A 21,037-nucleotide genomic window follows, 5' to 3' on the forward strand; every position below is an offset into this window, starting at 1 on the left:
AAATACGAGTATGTGGAGAGTTCGATTTATTTGAAAATAACCAAGTAATTAATTTATCGTATTTATAAAAGCGTTTCATTCATTTGCTTCAGGATATCAAAATTGAACCAGCGCAAACGCGTTCATTAGCAAATACGAGTATGTGGAGAGTTCGATTTATTTGAAAATAACCAAGTAATTAATTTATCGTATTTATAAAAGCGTTTTACGCTAACGAGAGGTAGATTTATTTTAAAATGTGATAGGGTTTTCATGTAGTTTTACAGTAAATTGAAGCAGGCTTATTTTCGTAAATCAATGGGATCGTGTAATCAATTGAGACTATTAATTTAATTTTTTTATTTTCACTAATAATATAAATGTATGTGATGAGAATAGGTTTACAAAAAACCGTTTTACCAATTTACCAATTTACCACAAATGAAAAATTAAAGTATTAATATTATCTATACATTAGAGATAGGCTTATCATATCCGAAGCCGGATCGGTTAGGATTTGACTCCGCTTCAGAGAGGAGTTATATCCACATAACAACTCCACAACTCCGACAACTTTAAAACATAATCTTTGATACAAATGTATTCTCTAGTGAGTTGTTAACATATCTAAGGATTTATTAAGACTTTGGAAATAGTTTACAAATAGTGCAAACATTTTTGTTCATTTTATTGTAATAATTACTATTTTATGCATTTCAACATGCATACAAATCTCAAATTGACAAAAAACTTGGGCATCAAAATCAATTTTGTAATTATTTTTGAATTTACCCATCTCTACTATACATACACATAAATTTCAAGTAGTGAAAATTTACGTTTTTATTTTTTACGTTTTAGGATCAATGTGTATTTAAAAAATATATTCACTCATAATAAAATCTTCGATTTACTAATTTGTTAAGCAAGTCTGTCAAAAGCTTTTTTACATACACTATGGATACATTAAAATATGCAGAAACTCCGACAATTTTGTTTTTTTTTTTTTCATTTTATGGCAGGTGAAAAAATAACTATATATTATATATTCTTTATAATACAGTTATTTTACACCTACCCTGAAGTGGAAAGCATGACTTTAAAATTAATAAACATACAAAATTATCCGAGTTGAAAAGTGACACATTTCAATGTAATTTGGATTTTGGATGATCCTTGTGGCTGCTTTTGAATTGTCTGATTGTGTTCGTATATTTCATTTTTGTCGGCGTTTTTATGTATGAACCAATTCAGTACACTTTTTGGGACATTCAACACTTTTTTACTAATTTATTTTGGCATCTTTGAATGTGTATCGCGTTTGATTCGGAAGTCGATTCCCATAGTTAGCACCCCTTCTTATGAATTTATAACGACCTGTTATAGGTCTCGACGAATTTCTTATCAAGAAAATAAAAATATGCAGACTATTGTATAACTTGATGTATTCTTTGCGTAGTTTTCTGAACTCTCATATATCACAATAATAAATTCCTTTAACTTTAAAACAAGTACAAAACCTAAGTGTTGTTCAAAGTTTATAAAATCATAATAGTTCTGTTTTCCCAGTTCGCTACAAGCTGCCATGAATTATATACGCACGCAGGATAATATTTTGTGTACATCTATATGCATATACATAGTTTTCGCAGTAATTCCACCCACTGCACCGATAGCATTTGTTTCGCGTGGTCACGTATATTTCATGTGCTCATTCCCATTTTCTCTGCAAACTATATTAGGCTGGAGCACCGACATTATTATAATGCATTTCGTTACGACTATATATGCTTACCAACGTATTTTGTTACATATTTCGGTATATGTGTTTGTATGATTCCTACTATGGGCTCGCAGTCGTTCCACAACCAGGTCAACCCCATGTAGATAGTGTCGTGTCGTCCCTCGCTTTCGGGGTGAGGTGTGAGGTGCGTACCGATTTTGATAATAACATTGGAGTGGGTATCCATATGGGGGTATTAAGTGAGTGTTGGTGAAATATTGGATTGTATAGCTATTGATTACTATAGTGTAGAATTTCAATGTTTATGGGAAATAAAAATCGTCAATATACATTTGTAAATGGACGAACTAATATGGACTTTTAAGAACTTAATCATTACCAGGAAATTTCTGCAACCATTAGACTTTCAGACCTTTTGTTGATTTGTTTGATTTGATTTTCTCTCCTAGCAAAAATTCTCGGATAAACATTGATACGGAAGCGATAGGAACGTAAACAAAATTTATACTTATTGTTAAAATCTCTATAAAATATCTGATAGTTTGATGTGCATATGTCTAATGATCCTTTTTGACCGCCAAATGGCATTTTTTTCACTTTTTTTTCACTAGATCCCTGAAACCGCTAGACCCTTCATGAAAAATTGATCAATTTTTCATCTTGTCAATACAAGTAAAATGTTTTTTAAATTAATAAAATCGGACGCTCCGTTCTCTTAAAAATTGAGTTACCGTTTGTGGCACTTTTTGCCCCGTATCTTCGAAACGGTTATACCTGCTTTTGCCAAAAACTAATCAGCACGTATCCTTATTAACAGAAATGGAATGTTTTTTGAATAATCGAAATCGGTTGAACCGTGTTCTCGAAATCGTCGACGAAAATTGTATCTGCACACACACACATACATCAATTTTTTCTAAGGTATGCCAAAATATTCAGAAACCTTCAAAACGTGAAGAAATGTAAAAAAATTCAATTACGATTTTCGGACGATTACAATAACTTACCCTACGGGAAGTCAAAAAAGTCTAATGTTTTGTACAAATAGTTCAAAGTTCGACATGGACAATTGTCCTTGTTCGCAATTCAAGATTTAACACATTTCTAACGCTTAAAATTTTGTCAAATGCTAAACTAGCATTTTCTTTCACTGTTTTTGATCTTCAGTTTGATATAAATACTTTTACAAAAATCTTTGATGTAGATCTTAAACAAAATAATTTGACAAATATGCTTTTATCTCTTGCGTACTATTTGCTTTATATTTAGACATCACAAAGCAAGTTTGCAATATTTCAAACTTCCACTAATTACACCATACTATTAATATTTTTCTGTCTACCACAACTGCATATCATCACAAAATAATTTTCCCCAAAATATCTTATATCTTCTTATGATTTCGATCATCGTGGCATTCTGCTCATTAGGAGGATTGACAGCTTGTGCCCTTGACGAAAATGTGCGAGCCGGTTGTTATTTTTTTCTTCTTTTTTTTTTTTTTTTTGAAGCAGTCGAAAAGTGTTTGTGCGATTCACGAATAAATCTGCGTGTTAAATGTTCTTTTATTTTGGAGATGGTCGCTCGGATGCCTTGACATACTACGCAGTGCGATTCGTCGCACCTTGTGTAAAAATTATACCAGAGAGGAAATAGAGGACGAAAAATTTATTATAAGTGATGTAAAAGAATTTCCAGATGTTTATTAATATTTTTTTTATATTTGTGTATGGATTATTCACTTCAGTGTAAAGCATAATATGGTATAATTCCCTTCTGTGTATATGGGTAGATACCCAACCTCTGTTTCGGAATATTGTACGGCATGAATTGGCACCTCAGGCTCTACACCCTCATATAATATATATATATATATATATATACAAAGGTGGTCCTTAATATGGACATTTTCGAATTTCCTTGCTCCCATGGACTCAAATGGTTCCAAAATGATAAAAAACAATTCTCTGAAAGTTTTACCTCTTAATATTAACTTTTAGATAGTCTGCAAATCAATCAAACTTCATATGGAAACAGCATGGAAAGAATTTTGAAAATTAAAAAAAATTTTTTTTAGGTATAACTTAGCGATAAATAAATTAAAAGTGAAAATTCGTGTCATTTTTTTATTAAAAATTCGACGCTCTGCAAAATTTTTGAACATTTTTTCATGCTATATCCGTACAAAAATTTGATTGAATTGCGCTCTATCTAAAAGACAATATTAAGAGCTAAAACTTTCAGAGAATTGTTTTTCATCCATTTGGAACCATTTGATCCTTTGGGATAAAGGAAATTCGAAAATGTCCATATTAAGGACCGCCCTAATATATATGGAACCTAATATATATATAGTTATACAATACTTTATTGTATATATATATATATATATATATATATATATAATCAGAATTAAATGTTGATAGTTTGGAAATGATGTATGCAAACCGCTGTCCATTGATGTTTCCAACAAGGCATTATTTAATTTAATTATTCTATATGAATAATAAAATATTATATCCCGTCGATAACTAGTTCGGTACATAGGTATATGTTCTGATAGGATTTGTTGCTATAAGTTTTTAATAGCGGATTGACCTATTTTGAAGAATTTAAGAGCTTGTTGGTTTTGTCTTGGATTTTTAGTTTTGAATGTATACATATGATAGAATTAAAATTCTCCCTTACCCTTCTGCAATACATCAATATGTTGCACTATTTTGATGAATTATCTAGATCATAAATTAGATACCAACGAATATTCATTTATTTATTTATTTATTTTAAATATATAGCCCACAGATTTCTCCCAAGAGGACTCAAAAATTCAATTATTTCACATAATGAATAACAATTAAAATATATACAAAATTACAATATATAGTTATTAACATAAAATGCTTAACATAAAATTACATATAATGCAGAATGTAACAATATTATTTATAACAGAATAAGATAAAATAATGGGATATTTGAAAAGAAAATAAAATGGTGAACTTGTGCAGATGGAGATTATTTGATTAGGTGAAGTTTTGTGAATATCTATTTCATTATTAATTTAATTAAAGCTAGAGGACATAAGTAAAATAGGCGAATTTAAGAGAGAATTAGATTTAGGAGTAGGATAATTGAAAAATAATTGTGAACGCGTAGATAGCCTTGGAACATTAAAGGATAGTTGATTAAGAATAACAGGACAGTCTATAGAATTATTGAAAAGTTTAAATAAGAACATAATTGTACAGATAAATCGACGTGAGGCAAGGGAAGGAATACCAAATTCTTTTAGTAAAGTGTTGTGGTCAAAACCACGTTCAGGGTGAATTTTATTTGTTTTATAATAAAGATATTAAATACACTATGCCTCATATGTCCCAGCAGTCTGTTATATTAGGTAGACTACAGGGGAGCCTAGGAACTCTATCCGCGGCTCCATAATTCGTAGTCGCTTTGGTACGGGCGAAAACGCTCAAAAGCGACTTGTATGCAAATCCGCACGCACGCACATGCTGGCACGAACATGAGCGTCGATTCCGAGTCCTAACAGCATTTTGCCGATCTCTATCGGTTTATTTCAGTAAAGAAAATTTTCCACAAAATGCGATGGTAATTGCCTGCGAGCGATGCTCTTTACACATGATGGCACTCACAAGGAGAACCTCTGGTTTACTCTTCTGAAAATTTGATAAAACTTGGTGTGATGATAGAGTTGGTAGTTGTAAAAAAGAGTTCAAAATATTATAGGCCTAAGAGAAGTGGTTTAATTATAAAAATTAACTGTTTAAAAGTTTTGAAGAAAAGACAACGCGCAATACGTACGCCTAGGGAATTCAATACCGATGGAAAATTCAATACCGGTATTGCGGTAATTTTTCATTTCAAAACCGGAATACCGGTAAATTACCAAAAAATATTATAAATATTACATTATTACAATAAACTTTATTGTCTGTATCCGATATGTTAAATTAGCATAATCTCCAATATCTTAAAAAAAATAATTTTTCTACACTAATTTAAGATCGGATTCTTTGTCGAGATAAATAATAAGTTACTATAATTGTTGATTATTATCATTTAAAATGTGATGCTTCTACAGTATTTTCAAGCTTCGAAACGTTTTCGAAAAATAATATTTTATAATTGTAATAAGAAGCAAAAATATTTAGTAATTATCATAATTATTATGTATAAAGTTAGAAAAAAATAAAATATTACGCAGGGGTAATCTGTATGATATAAAATATTTTGGCGCAAATATCACTTAAAAACCGTTACATTTTTACAAAAGATGAAACAAACATCATTATCTATCAGTCCAATTCTATTTATTGACATGACGCCCTTTGGAAAGCAATAAATATTCAGTTTAATGACAAGTTGAGATAATATTTGATATTTGTTTATCTTATAGAATCACTTGAAGATATAGCTGTTTATGTGATTATGGAATTTAAAGATAAATTCGTTCCGAAAAATTTAAACTTTAGGGTATTATGTATCTAATAGCGCTTATGTAAAAATACCAAAAATACCGGTATTGCATTCCCTACGTAGGCCTACAATATTAGCAGCCGTATTTGTATATCTTGGTGGCTCATTCAATTTAGGCACTTTCTTCAAGCTTTGCGTTTGGATTCTTAGATAAAGCAGTTAATAATATGAATTTGTATGAATTTATAAAAATATATAAGAGTAAACTTGAGGTATTCCTTATCAGCCAAGATGTGACATATTTTTTGGCGGAAGAATATACGGATACTGATTATTAATAAATGTTAGCATATGGGATTCAATGACTCTGTCAATTATTAAGACCTGAATCGTTTGCCTAATGAGTGTGTAAAGCACTGCAACGTACATAGACACCCTCATCCAAAATTCACTCTCCGTTATATTAATCACCTCAGCCACTAGTCACCCCTTTCGGCGTTCTTAGTCTATATTGCTAGGAACGCTTCCCGTATTCTGTACTATACATACTTTTCTTTTACCCTGAGCCCCCTTAAGCGTGCACCCGAACACCAATTCCACGTTCTCGCTGGTGTGTCATTCAAAATATCCGCCCCGCTTGTCTCATACCGCAACAGTACGAAATGATGTTATCATGCATGGGGAACAACACGCACATTTCTCACACCGCTCTCTGTGATTGTCGATCACCGATTCCCAAAGGCGATGGAATTCATCGAAATTCACATTGAAAAATATAAAAAACGGAATATCACGTAATGTTTCCATGACACTGCAATACGGGGTTTGTGATATTTTTCCATAATTTATTTAATTGTATGAGAATATATACTGATGGTACATGATATAAACGAATTTAACCAAATGTAGATTTCAAATTATAACGTGAAATGTTGATGTATAGTAATTACTAATTATTATATTAATTAATTTAAAACACGGTATTGATCGTATTTTTATACGTTGTCCTGTACCTATGTCTACAATTTTTTAATATAATATGCTAATATTTACCGTTTACCTAAAAGTAATAATTATTGTTTTTTAAATTACTCTTCACGCCAACATGCATATACATTTATATTATGAGCGATGTTAATTGTAGAACTGCTTTAAATAAAATGATGAGTATCGATTTCCACACTATATTGAAAATTGAAGTCTTTTAAACGGTATAACATAACCATAACCATAACATAACAGTGGTACTTCATGTTGGATCAAATTAATTTAATTTTTTATTATTTAAGATATCCAAAATTGCATCTTAAACTTCTCCTAATCGATATCGTGAGGGCCGAATTGTATGTATCCATCTTTACTTTTCCATTTGTTGTTATAAAATGAAATTTTCGCTAATTTTAAAAATAGTTTGGAAAGATTAGTAAAACATGCAAAGAAATTCTATATTGAAAAAAAACTATATTGAAAATTTAATATCTGAATCTTGTGTTGGCGCACCCTAAAGCATGCGCTCGTATTTTTCGCATGCATTGCATTAAAAGTTGATTCTGGCACATCTCAGCTACCTTTTTTTTCAATAATAATGTAGACCTTTAATTTTTCTTATTCATAATCATAAATTTATTATACATATTCTAATATTGTCTAGGTTCATAAGTAAATTGAAATTTTAGGCACATGATAGTTTTCATTTGTTTTCAATGCAAACAAGGACATGTCATTTTTTGCATTTTTTTCCATTTATTTCTACAATATTCCACATTCATCCTAGTACTTTATAATCACATACATCTTAGAAAATTTTCTTAACAAACTTCAGAAAGATTTATCAAAATCCGAATAATCGTTTAGAAGGAGTATACAGTGAGTGTTTGTAATTTAATATGAACTTTATATAATAGCAATAAAGCTCAAAGTGATTCTAGAAAACGTTTGTATGAGAAAAAGAAAAGGGCTATTTTTAGGGTTTTCCCGGCAATTATTCGATTTTTTCTCGCCGTAAGAACCATCCTTGGTCTCCAACAAACATTTTAAAAAAAGAATTGGCCAAATTGGTCCAGGTGTTGTTGAGTTATGCGCTTACCAACACAGTTTGCGATTCATTTTTATATATAAGATTACAATTTGTCTCATAATTAAAAGACATTCAGTAATTAATCTATGACTTATCAAAGCTATAATGTTTTTTAGAGAATTTCTCATTGGCATTTTTTCTAATTTATGAAAATGTGAACTAAATTTGATGCAATTGAATCTTTTTGAAGTAGTGCGAGAATTGTCTAGCGGGATTTTAGAGAGAATTTGTACCAAAAAAATAGATATATAAATCATACATAATTCTGTTAAAAATCTGAAAACTATTTCAACTTCCGTTACTAACTTTGGCAACCACTATCTGAAACCATTACCGTAGCCCTCACACCATTACCATGGAACGCACATATTGAGGTTAGCACCTCCCTCTATTCCCTATCCATATTTGTCATCGGTAGACTCGAACCCATGAGTAGAGACTAGAGAGTGGGTCGCCGGGGGCCCATGGGTCTGGGATGGGGTCACGCCGAACCTGAAATGGGTTGTTCGCCGACGCCGCGGCACGCAACGTGTATGTGCAATCGCATGATTACTTCTTCGTTCGTTCGACTACGTCCAGACAGTTGGTGTTTTTTTAGTGGGTATTATTACATGGGAATGTTTGGAGAATTTTGCCCAACGGGAACTGATGATGATTTAATTTATTAATAAAGCAATTAATGTATTTTTGTACTTTCATGCATCCAAGATTGGTCTTTTGTCTGGGTATGTCGGACTCAATACTGCCTCGATATGATACCGGCTAAAATAGCCTCTGGTTTTCCTCTTGTCTCTGGTCTACACAAAAACCGCCGTTTAGCATTTTTATTATTTTTGTACATGTCGGTGAATGAATTTGTCACATTCTTGTTTACGAAGCAGTAAGATCATTAATGAAATCTGCTCGTTTTGTTTTCAATACCATCTACTTTAAACATCTTAATCGTAAACAAAGCAACATTTGAATACTACAGTCAATCATTGAAGAATTTGTTTTTAAACATTTTTTTATTTATTGTTTTATTGACTTTGCATACGAGAACATTAGTCATTTATAATATACTTAAGTCTAATCACAATTACTCTATCTTATCATTTTTCACTATGGCTACATAATATCTGCACAGGTGTTTTTACACTACCTATAATTTTATTTTATATTATATTATTAGTTGGAAGGAAGATTTTTGCCTTGTTAATTACTACATACGTTTAAACAGTTAGGATCAGTGGTGTCCATATATTTATTTATCTATTCTAAGGTCTTGGATAGTAGTAATTGCTATATAGGAGAATTGATAATATTTGCGTAATTTGTATAAAATCATGACTGGTGGACAGGTGGACAGGTAGACAAATGGACAAATATTAAGACATATACATCTGTAGACAGGTTGACAGGTTGACAAATAGAAATATAGACTGGTAGATAGGTAAACTGGTGGGCAGGTAGAAAAGTATAAAATAAGACATGTGGGTAACTTAGACAGGTAGACAGGCAGACAGGTAACCAAGTGAACTGTTAGACAGGTAGATCTTATACAAATCAAATATTTATTGTATAAATCGATTATTTACATTTATCGGGAAGTTCATGCAACTTGCCTTAGGGCGAAATGCCACTTACACCTAGTTAATAATTTGTTCAATCTGATGAAGTTTGATTTTACTTTTATTAAAGTTTAAAATATGATTGCGATATATCAAAAATCGATATATTTTTTTAAAAAAAGGGATTGTTGCTATTATCAGAAATACGTATTAATATTTTTAGATATTTTGAAGAAAAATACTCGAGTATCAAAAATTTGCAATTATGTGGTATATTTCTGAATTCAACAAAACATGATTCAATTTTTATCAACTTAATTTATACACATTAAGTATATACAAAATTTGACGAAAATGTACATCAGTTTGTTTCAGAAATTTCTGAAATTAAAATAAAATGAGTATACTTGTGAATTTTTGTTTTTAATTATTTTAAGGATAGATTTTGAATATAACATCAGTTGGAATATCAATGTAATATATTTAAAAATCAATATCTCACTTAGTTTTACCAGGACTGTTGTGATTAAATTATTTCAACCCCTTATAAAAATTACTCAAAAAAAAACATGAATTATTACGAAAATGTATACAAGTCTCTAAAATTTAATTTATCATTTAGAATTATCTAGATTTTCAAAAAAATCTTGTATTTATTTGGTTGCACTTACTTTTATAGAATTTGTTTAAATTTGTTATAAATTATTTTGCCCATATGTTCAAACAAAACATCTTATTTTAACTACAGTAACCTTTTGCATCTGATTAAAAATAATATATAGTTCAAGTATAGAATTATTCTAATCCGGCTACTACTATGAATAAATCTTTCAAAACATGTTGTAATCTATTAATAAAGCATCATAACAATTATAATTGCATATATTAAATATAAAGTTGTACAAAATGTGTATCGCCGTGAGCTAGGCGTTTTACATGAATTAATAGTAGACAATAGAAACAGCAAAACGTACGATTCATATGAGTGGTTATTATTTGCATTCATTAATCTGTCGTTTCTTTGAAAAGGAAAACAGTAGTATGACAGGGGTTTTAAACCTTAAAATAAAAAAAATTAGACACCCAATTTATTTACATGATACCGATTGCTATAATAAATAGTAAGTAATAAAGATGGGTAACTCACTCCGGAGTTATCACTCCGATACTACTCCTCCCTCGGAGTAAATCCGAGTGCAGTTGTTTTACTGGATTATTGGGGCCTATTACTTGAAAATGTGCACCGATTTGAAAAATTTGAAGACTATTTGATGGAACGATGAGGACTCATAATGGCTAGATAAATATCTTGAACTGGTCGAAATTCAATTCAAATCAATGGGGAATCGTTCTGATCAGTTTTTGGTATACCTCTTTTGAGCCGTTTCTCCGTAATTAATTTAAAAAAAAAATCCTGTGATTTTGATGAAACTTTGTATGGCGATAGAGTTATGATAGACTTCGTGGTTTTAATTTAACAATCATCCTAAAATGTTACTGGATATACAAAAAAGGGCTTAGTTATAAAAAATGATAAATGTAATTACAAATGTACAAATGTTGCTTTTTCTTCCTTTGATGATGTCGATTATTCCCACATATCAAGGAGTTCCTGTAACTTACCTAAGGCAAAATTCCATTCACAACTTGTACTAAAAATTCTTGTAAATTTTTACGAAAATTTTTTTAATGTGCGTTTGTGGTTTAAGGTGACGTTTTGTGGTATTTTTGTTTGTTTTCGTGCAATTTACGATTCGGTCCGTCGTCGTGTCGAGCAAAGTCGCGAAACCGCGAAATCCTTGATGGACTGACCTTTGGCTGACTGCACCTCGTGTTTGATATGCAGCAGGAAATGCAACGACGCCGTACACGGTACCCGTATATATATACATACAGGGATTGACAACATTTTTAGTTAAGAATTCTAGGAAACATCGCTTCTGAAGTGCTATACCTAAAAGCCAACCGATCTGTTTCCAACGTTCATCTACAATTCTTCCTAAAATTTCCTTTGAAAAATAAAATATTCTGCATTCATATTTTTTTTCTTTTTCTTTTTTTCATTTTTATAGATTTATTGCCGATCATAATAATATACATTTTTTAAGACTAAATGCATTTATCTCCTATGAGATCTTTTTTTTGACATTTTATTTAAGATCGTATGGCCATTTTTTTTTCAATCTTCGAGTAGGAGATTCCTCGCTTAATTCACATTCATAAATTGTGTTTGAAATGTTGTCACGCATTTATTAATTAACTTATTTCACAATTAAATATGAATATATCAGCATTATAGAAGAGCATTATAAAACTATTCTAATATAACTAAAACTACTTGATTGTGAACTACAAGAGACAAGAGTAGAGGCACTAACAAATTTTATCAAAGAATAATCTCAACAACGCCTGGACCAATTTGGTCAATTCTTTTTTTTAAATATTTGTTTAAGTCCAAGGATGGTTCTTACGGCGAGAAAAAATCGAATAATTGCCGGGAAAACTTTAAAAACAGCCCTTTTTTACATACAAACGTTAGTATTTTCATATTTTTGCCATCGGATACGGAATATTTACTCAAGTCAATGGAGCGTTTTGGGTCTGAAATTTTTTTACTGTGCTCCAATTTGTATGAAATTTTGAAATTAGATTTATCTTACTCTCAAGTTCAAAAGTGAGAATAATTTAGACTCCTTTGCTATTTCCTGGTCAGTGGTGTAAATTCTTTTTTTTTTATAAAGGGTTTGGTTTAGAAGACAACTAATTGAAGCATCAAGTTGGTGATTGAAGTTGCTCTCCTTAAATGTTTTACGATTTGACTATCTCCGGTCCAAACAATCATAATTCAAGCACATTAGCCTCTTCATGCACAAAAATCAACAAACGCCTACTTGTAATTTCTCCTATACAAGTCTTCTAAAAATATCCAGAGATTCTCGTTGAATTTCATAAACATTTCTGGCGAATTTCGTGAGGACGTCTGGCTTGAGAAATACCAAAATCAACCACACGTCGTGAAAATAAGTTAATGACTGATTTTTCTGATACAAGAATAAAATAAGAGTTCAATTTGTCTTTGATTTTGTTCATTGGATGTTTTTTGTTATGAACTAGTATCATATGATAAAATTAGTTTAATAATAGCATTAATGTTTCATAGCCTATAAAATTATATAAACAAATCAATGCAATCGTTGTACCCATCAAATACGCTTCAGTTTAAGATATTTTAAACAGTACATTAATAAACATAAAATATTATTATTATAAAATTAATCCAACATGTTAAACATACAAACATGATAACTATATCAGTGATCCATAATTTTGAAATCCCGAACTAGAAAGTATTAAAAAATAATTGGATTAGAACATATGTTATATATTCTATAGAAAGTTAATTTTTCATGAATGTGATACTTTACTATGTATATTATAAAAAGATCTTTTTTCGACCTCACCTTCTATCCATGGCAATTAGCCATCAAACTTCTATTCTTCCCTAGGAGATTATCCTAACAAATGGCTATTTGTTCAAGATTTCAATGCAATATCTATCGGTTTCGCATTTTCATTCAAGTAGTTGTAATATTGCACTATCAGGATTCTAAGAATAATCATTTTAGTCGGTCTGGGCACACCTTACAACATGTTACATCTGACAGGCGAAACTGACTCGAAATGTGTGGGTAGACGAATTACAGATTGTTCGTGGAGCACCTCACAAATGGGGCCTCCCAGGGCGTTGAGATTTTTACCCAAGGATTGGGAAAATTGAATAAAAACTAGTGGGGCGCATGGCATCGTGCCTTAAGGCAAATTGCTGGAACTTCCCGTACCAAAAATTATTATTTTTTTAAAAAAGATTATTTTTGAAAAAAATTTACTCTGAAAAAATTAGATTTTTGAGAAACTATAAATTTTTTACCAAAATTTATTTTTTTTTTCAAAAAGACTTTTTGAAAAAAATGTTTTCTTTATTTTGAAATATTTTGGAAATTCTGAACTTTTTTTCAAAGCAATCGTACTGCTTTAACTGCATAGAGACGAAATATCGAAGCGCGTAAGCGCCGCGTCGCCGTCTAACGGATAAACATTGGTACGGAAGCGATGAGAATGTAAACAAAATTTATACTTATTGTTAAAATCTCTATAAAATATCTGATAATTTGATGTGCATACGAGTATGTCTAATGATCATTTTTGACCGCCAAATAGCATTTTTTTTACATTTTTCACTAGGTCTCCGAAACCGCTAGACCTGCCTTCATGAAAATTTGATCAGTTCTTCATTTTGTTAATACAAGTAGAATGTTTTTTGAATTATTAAAATCAGACGCTCCGTTCTCTTAAAGACTGAGTTACCGTTTGTGGCACTTTTTGCCTCATATCTTCGAAACGGTTAGACCTAATCAGCACATCTCCTTATCAATACGAATCGAATGTTTTTTGAATTATTCAAATCACTTTATCCAACTTCCCGAAATCGTCGACGAAAATTTGTATCCGAACACACACACACATACACACACACGCACGCACACACACACATAACTCCATTTTTTCTAAGGTATGCCAAAATATTCAGAAACCTTTGAAACGTAAAGATATATAAAAATTTACATTTTCGATTTTTTTGCGATTACTATAACTTGCCCTACGGGAAGTTAAAAAATAAATCTATTGTCTTTTTTTTTATTAAAGTAGTAATATATTAGGGACGAGAAACTTATTATTATTATTAAAACAATTTTAAAAAATTTAACCAATTTTTTTTTATTTTCAGGAAACTATGCAGACCACTGATCCTACAGACAATAATGACAACGATCAGTACTCAGGTAAATATATTTTAATAAATAATAAATTATAATCGGTTACAACTTTAATTTAATTTTTTTAATCTAGAATAGATATAAATAATATTGGCTTAATATAGTGATTTATTTTAACACATACAATGACCTAAATTTTCATCTAATAAAATAAAATATCATTTATACCATCTTTTTTGCAATCTAATTTGTATATAAGTTCTTCTGACATAAAGCCAGATTTTTGTTGTTTTTCAATTATTAAAGCATCAAAGTACTGGTCAAAATAATTTTTATAAATTTTTATTATAAGAATGATGAAAAATCATTAATTCTTTAGGACTAATGAAGGAAGCCGACAAAGTTAAACTGATGCTTCTAGCGTGGAACTACCATACCCAAGCGCAAGGTAAAATTTTCAAACAAAATTTGCTTATATGTAATTATAGACTTTGAATTTACATTAAAGTAACTTTTATAAAAAATAATGTGTGGTTTGCTTCAGTTATTAATAATTTACCGATCGCATGTTTATTGCTTTTAATGTTTTTCTACGGAAAACGATACATTTGTTTTTTTGTACAACTCATTGGTAACTGTTGTGAAATTATAAAGTTCAAATACATATTAAATTTAAGTTTGAATTTACTTCTAGCATGGATATGGTAGTTCTGAAAATAGTAATAAAAAAATTAATATATGTTGTGTTGTGTAGATATATTCATTATTATATAAAATTGTCGTAGCAATTTCATACTAGAAGTATTACTATGTATTTGAAACACCAATTAGAAGTATATGGATTAGAAGTACCAATTATTCTAGATTGCCTCAATTTATTTTTTGTTTAATTAGTTTTATCCAATATTATTTTTTCTCCAGCTCGTGGTACTTTGGATTCAGAAACTCCAAATGCTGCACCACCAATTTCAGTAAACGACGTTGCTGGTCTTTGGGCCTCTTACCATTCTGCTTTAGGACTTTCAAAATCATCACCTCCAAGAGAACAATCGGTGTGTATTAATTTTATATTTTTCCAACTAAATAATATAAAAATGTTGGGACTAAATGCTTGATTTTTTATACAGAGTCCAGTTCTACTGGGTGGTGAAGCTGGATCAGCCCATGATGAAACTTCCAGCAGTGGTCACAAAGATGATGAAGAAGCAAGTGAGGATGAAGCTGAAGAACTTAGGATTGATGCTTTGGCTCATGATCCTGAAAGACTGAAGGCTTTTAATGTAAATACCATCTCCAATGCATAAAACAATATTAGTGATCAATCCTTTTATTTATGTTTTTTGATGTTTTTCAGATGTTCGTCAGATTATTTGTGGATGAAAATTTGGATCGCATGGTTCCTATATCAAAACAGCCCAAAGAAAAAATCCAAGCAATAATAGACTCGTGTACCAGACAATTTCCAGAATTTGCAGAAAGAGCACGAAAACGAATCCGGACTTATCTAAAATCGTGTCGCAGGAATAAAAAATGTAGGGATGGTGGTGCTGCATGGGATGCAAGTGTAAGTAGACAATACGAAATTGTAATTTTTGAACAAGTTTTTTTTATAAAAGTGATTCTATTATATTTTCAGGTTCGTCCAACACCTGCTCATTTAACTTCAGTACAAGCAGAACAAATTTTAGCTCAAGCTTGCGAAAATGAGAGTCATAATGCGAAACGAATGCGAGTTGGCCTGGAGCCTGTTAGTCAACCTATGCCAGTTACAACATCAATGGTAAGTTTTACATCAAGCACTACATAAATTCAACATTAAGGTTTTGTGTGTTAATTTTACCTAAATTAGTCAACAGAAACTACTGTGGCACCATCGTTGACTTTATATCCAACCTTGAAGACTGATGATACACCTTTAACCAGCCTGAGCGTTGGCTACGCAACTCCAACTTCAACAACTCCTTTGTCTGTGTCGTCCACACCTAAACCTCTTGCAATTAATTCAGTTGATGCAAAATCTAGCATAGGGTAAGTAGTAATAAATGAAATATCCATTGGACTAGGTTTAGTACATTAAAATTTACTACTTTGATGTATTTATTGGCTTAGGTTCAGTATTTTTAAATAATGCTAACATGGTTTTATTTTTCTAGAACGAATTCATCTGCACTACTGAATGGTTTATCAAATTCTTCAAGTACGACTTCTGCCACACCTACTTCTTTGTATAGGCCAAATTTTACCCAAGCTTTCCAAAGGGTGTCTTCGGCACCTGGGAGCACAGTTACTTCTGCGGTCAACAGTGTCAACACAGCAGCAGCCTACGCTGGAGCATTATTTCCTGCACAGAGTTTCAATCCTGGACTTATGACCAACGGTGAGTTTTAGAAGTAACTAGACAAGACAAGACAAGAAAAAAGTATTTATTACAATAATTTAGCATACATTTTACATTCTAAATTTTAACTAGTTGTAAGTAGTATATAGAATCGCTTTATGATCTCATTCGATTCAGAATGAATTGAAATAAATTTATCAAATTGGAATTTTTGGCAAAAACAAACTCCTCCTTAATACTTAATATTTTCAGTTACTGCAGCTATCCATTGCAAGCTGTAATAATTTGAGAATGCTATTAGTTTTGTTTAGGGCCTCTTTGAAATTTTTGAATGTGGAATTTTAATAATTGCAGGTCCAACAGATTTAAGTATGAAGACTCGTCCTTTATTGAGCCACAAATTAAGTGCATCAGAAATGGGTGCAGTACGCCAACTAATAACTGGATATCGCGAATCAGCAGCATTTCTTCTACGTTCTGCAGATGAACTAGAAGCCCTTTTGTTACAACAATAAAAAAATGTATATTAGCCCTAAGTACTTGTTATAAATGTCCATCTAAATGTTTATATTTAATGATATAATTTTATAAAAAAAACGATAAATGTAAGTAAACACAATAGCGTTGCAAAATGATTCTTGAATCATATTTGTAATATTTTGTAACAAGAAACGTACTTTGTAATTGTTCACACTGATGTTGCTGTGTTAAAAATATATTTTGAAGTTCCAAATTTTTGCAAAGTAATTGTTAAGAATGTGCCGATCAAAAATTTCCAATTGCCAATATAATGAACAATACATTCAATTGCTGATGTAATGAAGAACAGATCTGTTTAATAAATCTATATATATATTAAAGTTTTAATCAGGTATTGTTCAAATGATTTGATTCGGCACTCCATAATTGTAGTACTTAAGTAAATATTGTTTAGAAAACATAAGTATTAATCGAGTCAAAAAGGACAAATTTAGAAAGTCTTTAGAAACAGCTCTTATTTTATTCATTTATTTTTAAAATGTTTACATTGTAAAATCATTTGTATATTGATTTTTATATTAAGAATACTTATTATAAGTTCAGTTGCTATTAATAATTTATTATTTACAATATAAGCATTTTTTGTGTGAGTCAACAAATAAATATGCTCTATTGTTCTTTACCAAAATCTGTTTCTGATGACTTTCTGTAAAGAACCTTTATTGACTCGACTCCATAGGTACTTATATGTTTTGCCCATAGCTACTTGACTCATTTCAATTGTGCATTTTTCGAAAACCAGTTTATGCTGGTGAATTTTACCTGCATTTGATACTGTGTACAAAATCAAATCAGTCGTGTAATATACTTGGAGGTGTTAACCTACAGTAGTTGAGTAAGGGAACACATATTATATAATGAAAAACATAACTGTGAGCATTTATGTTAAATACTCTCTTATATTTAGGTATATATATATTTTATCAACTTCATTTTAGATGTTTGGCAATTGTTTTTTAAATGTACTTATAAGAAAATTTCAAAAACGTGATAGTTTTTATTATTTTATATTACAATGTAGGAGATGATTGTATGGAAGTATTTTTAGAGTTGAAAGTTTAATTCGTGCATTCCAGTGAAATTAAAATTTTAATTCAGAAAACTTATATAATAGGATCTGTTTATTATACTAATATTTGTGATAAAATTGAAAAATATATTCCTAGTCTTGAAATATTCGATAAAATACTAACTTTATTTAATTGGCATATTGTGGTAAATTTCTATAATAATTTTCTAATTATTTCTTAATGTCTAAATAAATATTTAATAGCTTTTAATATATGTATATAATATTATATAAAAATAGTTTTATATATAAAAACAAAATTTTGTTGCATAAACACAGGGTTTATACCATTATTTAAATATTTCTTTTTATTCAGTGCAATCTTTATTTGCCATTGATTTTCACTAAATCTCTTTATACGAGAATTATGAAACAGGCTAATCATAAAAACTATTTCATCAATGATGCAATTTATTAGTCATTTTATTTTTAATATTTAAATAAAAATGTATTTCCTATTTATATTTGTAATGTATGTATATATACTTATAAGATTAGAACTACTCAAACAAGTTACTAGAATGGAGATCTGAATATTATACAAATAAGAAGATAAATCTATATATATATATATATATTTAAAAAAAATTATAAACTTTATATATGAATTTTATGAAAATCTAAGTCGTAACATTAATGTAATCTCGTTTTTGCCTATAGAACAATAAACTTTTGTGAATTGATAAATTGAGTTTGTATTATCAAAATTATTACTATATTCGAATAAACTATTATTTTCAGCTGATAATATTTGTTAAACAATACTATATATAAATGTATATATTGATATTCCTTTAAAATAAGGATCTAATTATATATAATTGCTTAAAAAAGAATCCAATAAGATTCCTCAGCTCCTACTGTGATTGCTTGCAGCGTCTCTATGCAAAATCGTTCCCAGTTCTTGAGGAACTAATGTCAAACCTTTAAAAATTCATATCCAATTGGAATCCATGGACTACTTATATATATACTAGCTGGCCTAGTTTGTATGGGAATTTAATATATAAATATATATATATATATATATATATATATATATATATATATTGAATTGTACATTATTAGACTTGAAAACTCCGTGCAGTAATAATGGAATTAGATATATGAATGTATATAATTATTATGTATCCTATAATGAATTATTATATTATTATCATTAAATAAGATATATATAAAACATTGTGATTTTGCTAATTACATATGAGTATATTTGTAATATTTTGTAATTATATAAATACATATCTAAGTAATTTAATTTGATTTTTTTTAAACATATAACGTGTAATTTATAGAATTTTTCAGGTTGCTTTTGGCAAACAATAATTAATAACTATAAATAATTTGAAAAAACTATAATTAGTAGTTCTATAATTAATTTTATTTACTTAATTACAATCATACATAAAAATCCATTCATTTTATTTTATATCATACTCTTTAATTTATTCAAAAATTGCGCTGTTCGAAAAGCAATCGAAAATTCTTCCTTTCGCAATGATAGAAAGAGCCGACATCGAAAGATCGAAAACCTTCATAGTAAACTGGGTCTGTAATCGTTTCGAAGTATCAGGCGAACAGACACGCTCAGAATATATATATGATAGTATAGTACTATTCGCGCGGTCTATAGAGCTCGCGTACCCTTCATACATTTCATACATTTTCATACGAATTTTTCGGCCGATCTATTAGGGTAGCAGACACATTTTTCAATCAAATTTCGCTCGTATTTCACAGGGCCGTCTGCTGAAATGTTAGGGGTAATTATTTTTAAAATTAAAAATGCAATTTATTGTTTTGTGATATTTTGATAGGTTTTAGTGTTGGGAATGGTTTTTTAACATTAATATTATTGTGTAAACATAGGAAAAAGTAGCAAATGTGCATAATGTAGCTGATAATTGCAAAATTTAGTTATTCGTGTGTACGTACTACATTTTTTGACCTTTTGTCAACGTTTTCAAAAGAACGGCTGTACCGATTTTGAAAATTTAAAAAGCATCAAATGTGGCTTCATGAGCACTCTACCCGATTAGTTTTTTACGATGATCGGTCAAGCCGTTTCTTTAAAATTAGTGTAAATGTGCAAAAACTTTTGCCCATGTTTTTTCTAAAATCCTTAAATCGAATTTAAAAATTGATAAACCATTCAAAAGATATTTTTGGGGAATCATAGTTTTTAATTTTTGGTAAAGATTGGCCGAGCCGTTTCTTTGTAATTAGTTAAATAATATGAAACAAAATTTATTTTGTTATTAACTTTTATAAATTAGACACATAGTATATTTTTAAAGTAAAATTACATATATTAGTAATATTATAATTAGTACAGTTTTTATAATAATGTGTTTTTCAGACTTTTTAAAAGAATTTACATACTTGTTTTATTCAACATATAGAGATGTTCAAAATGCGGTCCTGGTTTCTTGTTAAATGTAGTCCTGCTTTCTGATTGGTTGCCTCGTTTTGACAGCTCCAAATATATAAATGGCGGACAATTCTCGTTACTTCTTACGAAAATGCTC

The 21,037-nt window shown here is 29.9% G+C and overlaps 1 protein-coding gene across 1 annotated transcript in view; it reads left to right on the forward strand.

Moving 5' to 3' along the window:
* The window catches only part of LOC113383386, a 173,928-nt gene extending 156,416 nt beyond the window's left edge, over window positions 1-17,512 (forward strand). Inside the window, exons 8-16 of the mRNA XM_026621658.1 lie at window positions 14,574-14,628; window positions 14,942-15,010; window positions 15,484-15,614; window positions 15,690-15,842; window positions 15,917-16,126; window positions 16,199-16,342; window positions 16,412-16,590; window positions 16,716-16,939; window positions 17,255-17,512. Of these exons, the coding sequence (XP_026477443.1) occupies window positions 14,574-14,628; window positions 14,942-15,010; window positions 15,484-15,614; window positions 15,690-15,842; window positions 15,917-16,126; window positions 16,199-16,342; window positions 16,412-16,590; window positions 16,716-16,939; window positions 17,255-17,415 (1,326 nt within the window). The 3' untranslated portion in view covers window positions 17,416-17,512. The remainder of the gene's footprint in view (window positions 1-14,573; window positions 14,629-14,941; window positions 15,011-15,483; window positions 15,615-15,689; window positions 15,843-15,916; window positions 16,127-16,198; window positions 16,343-16,411; window positions 16,591-16,715; window positions 16,940-17,254) is intronic.
* The last annotated feature ends 3,525 nt before the right edge of the window (window positions 17,513-21,037 follow it).

The sequence above is a fragment of the Ctenocephalides felis genome, unplaced genomic scaffold (genome assembly GCF_003426905.1).
Source record: "Ctenocephalides felis isolate EL2017-DRISC unplaced genomic scaffold, ASM342690v1 CF-g0.4_SCAFFOLD_03570, whole genome shotgun sequence".
Lineage (NCBI taxonomy): Eukaryota > Metazoa > Arthropoda > Insecta > Siphonaptera > Pulicidae > Ctenocephalides > Ctenocephalides felis.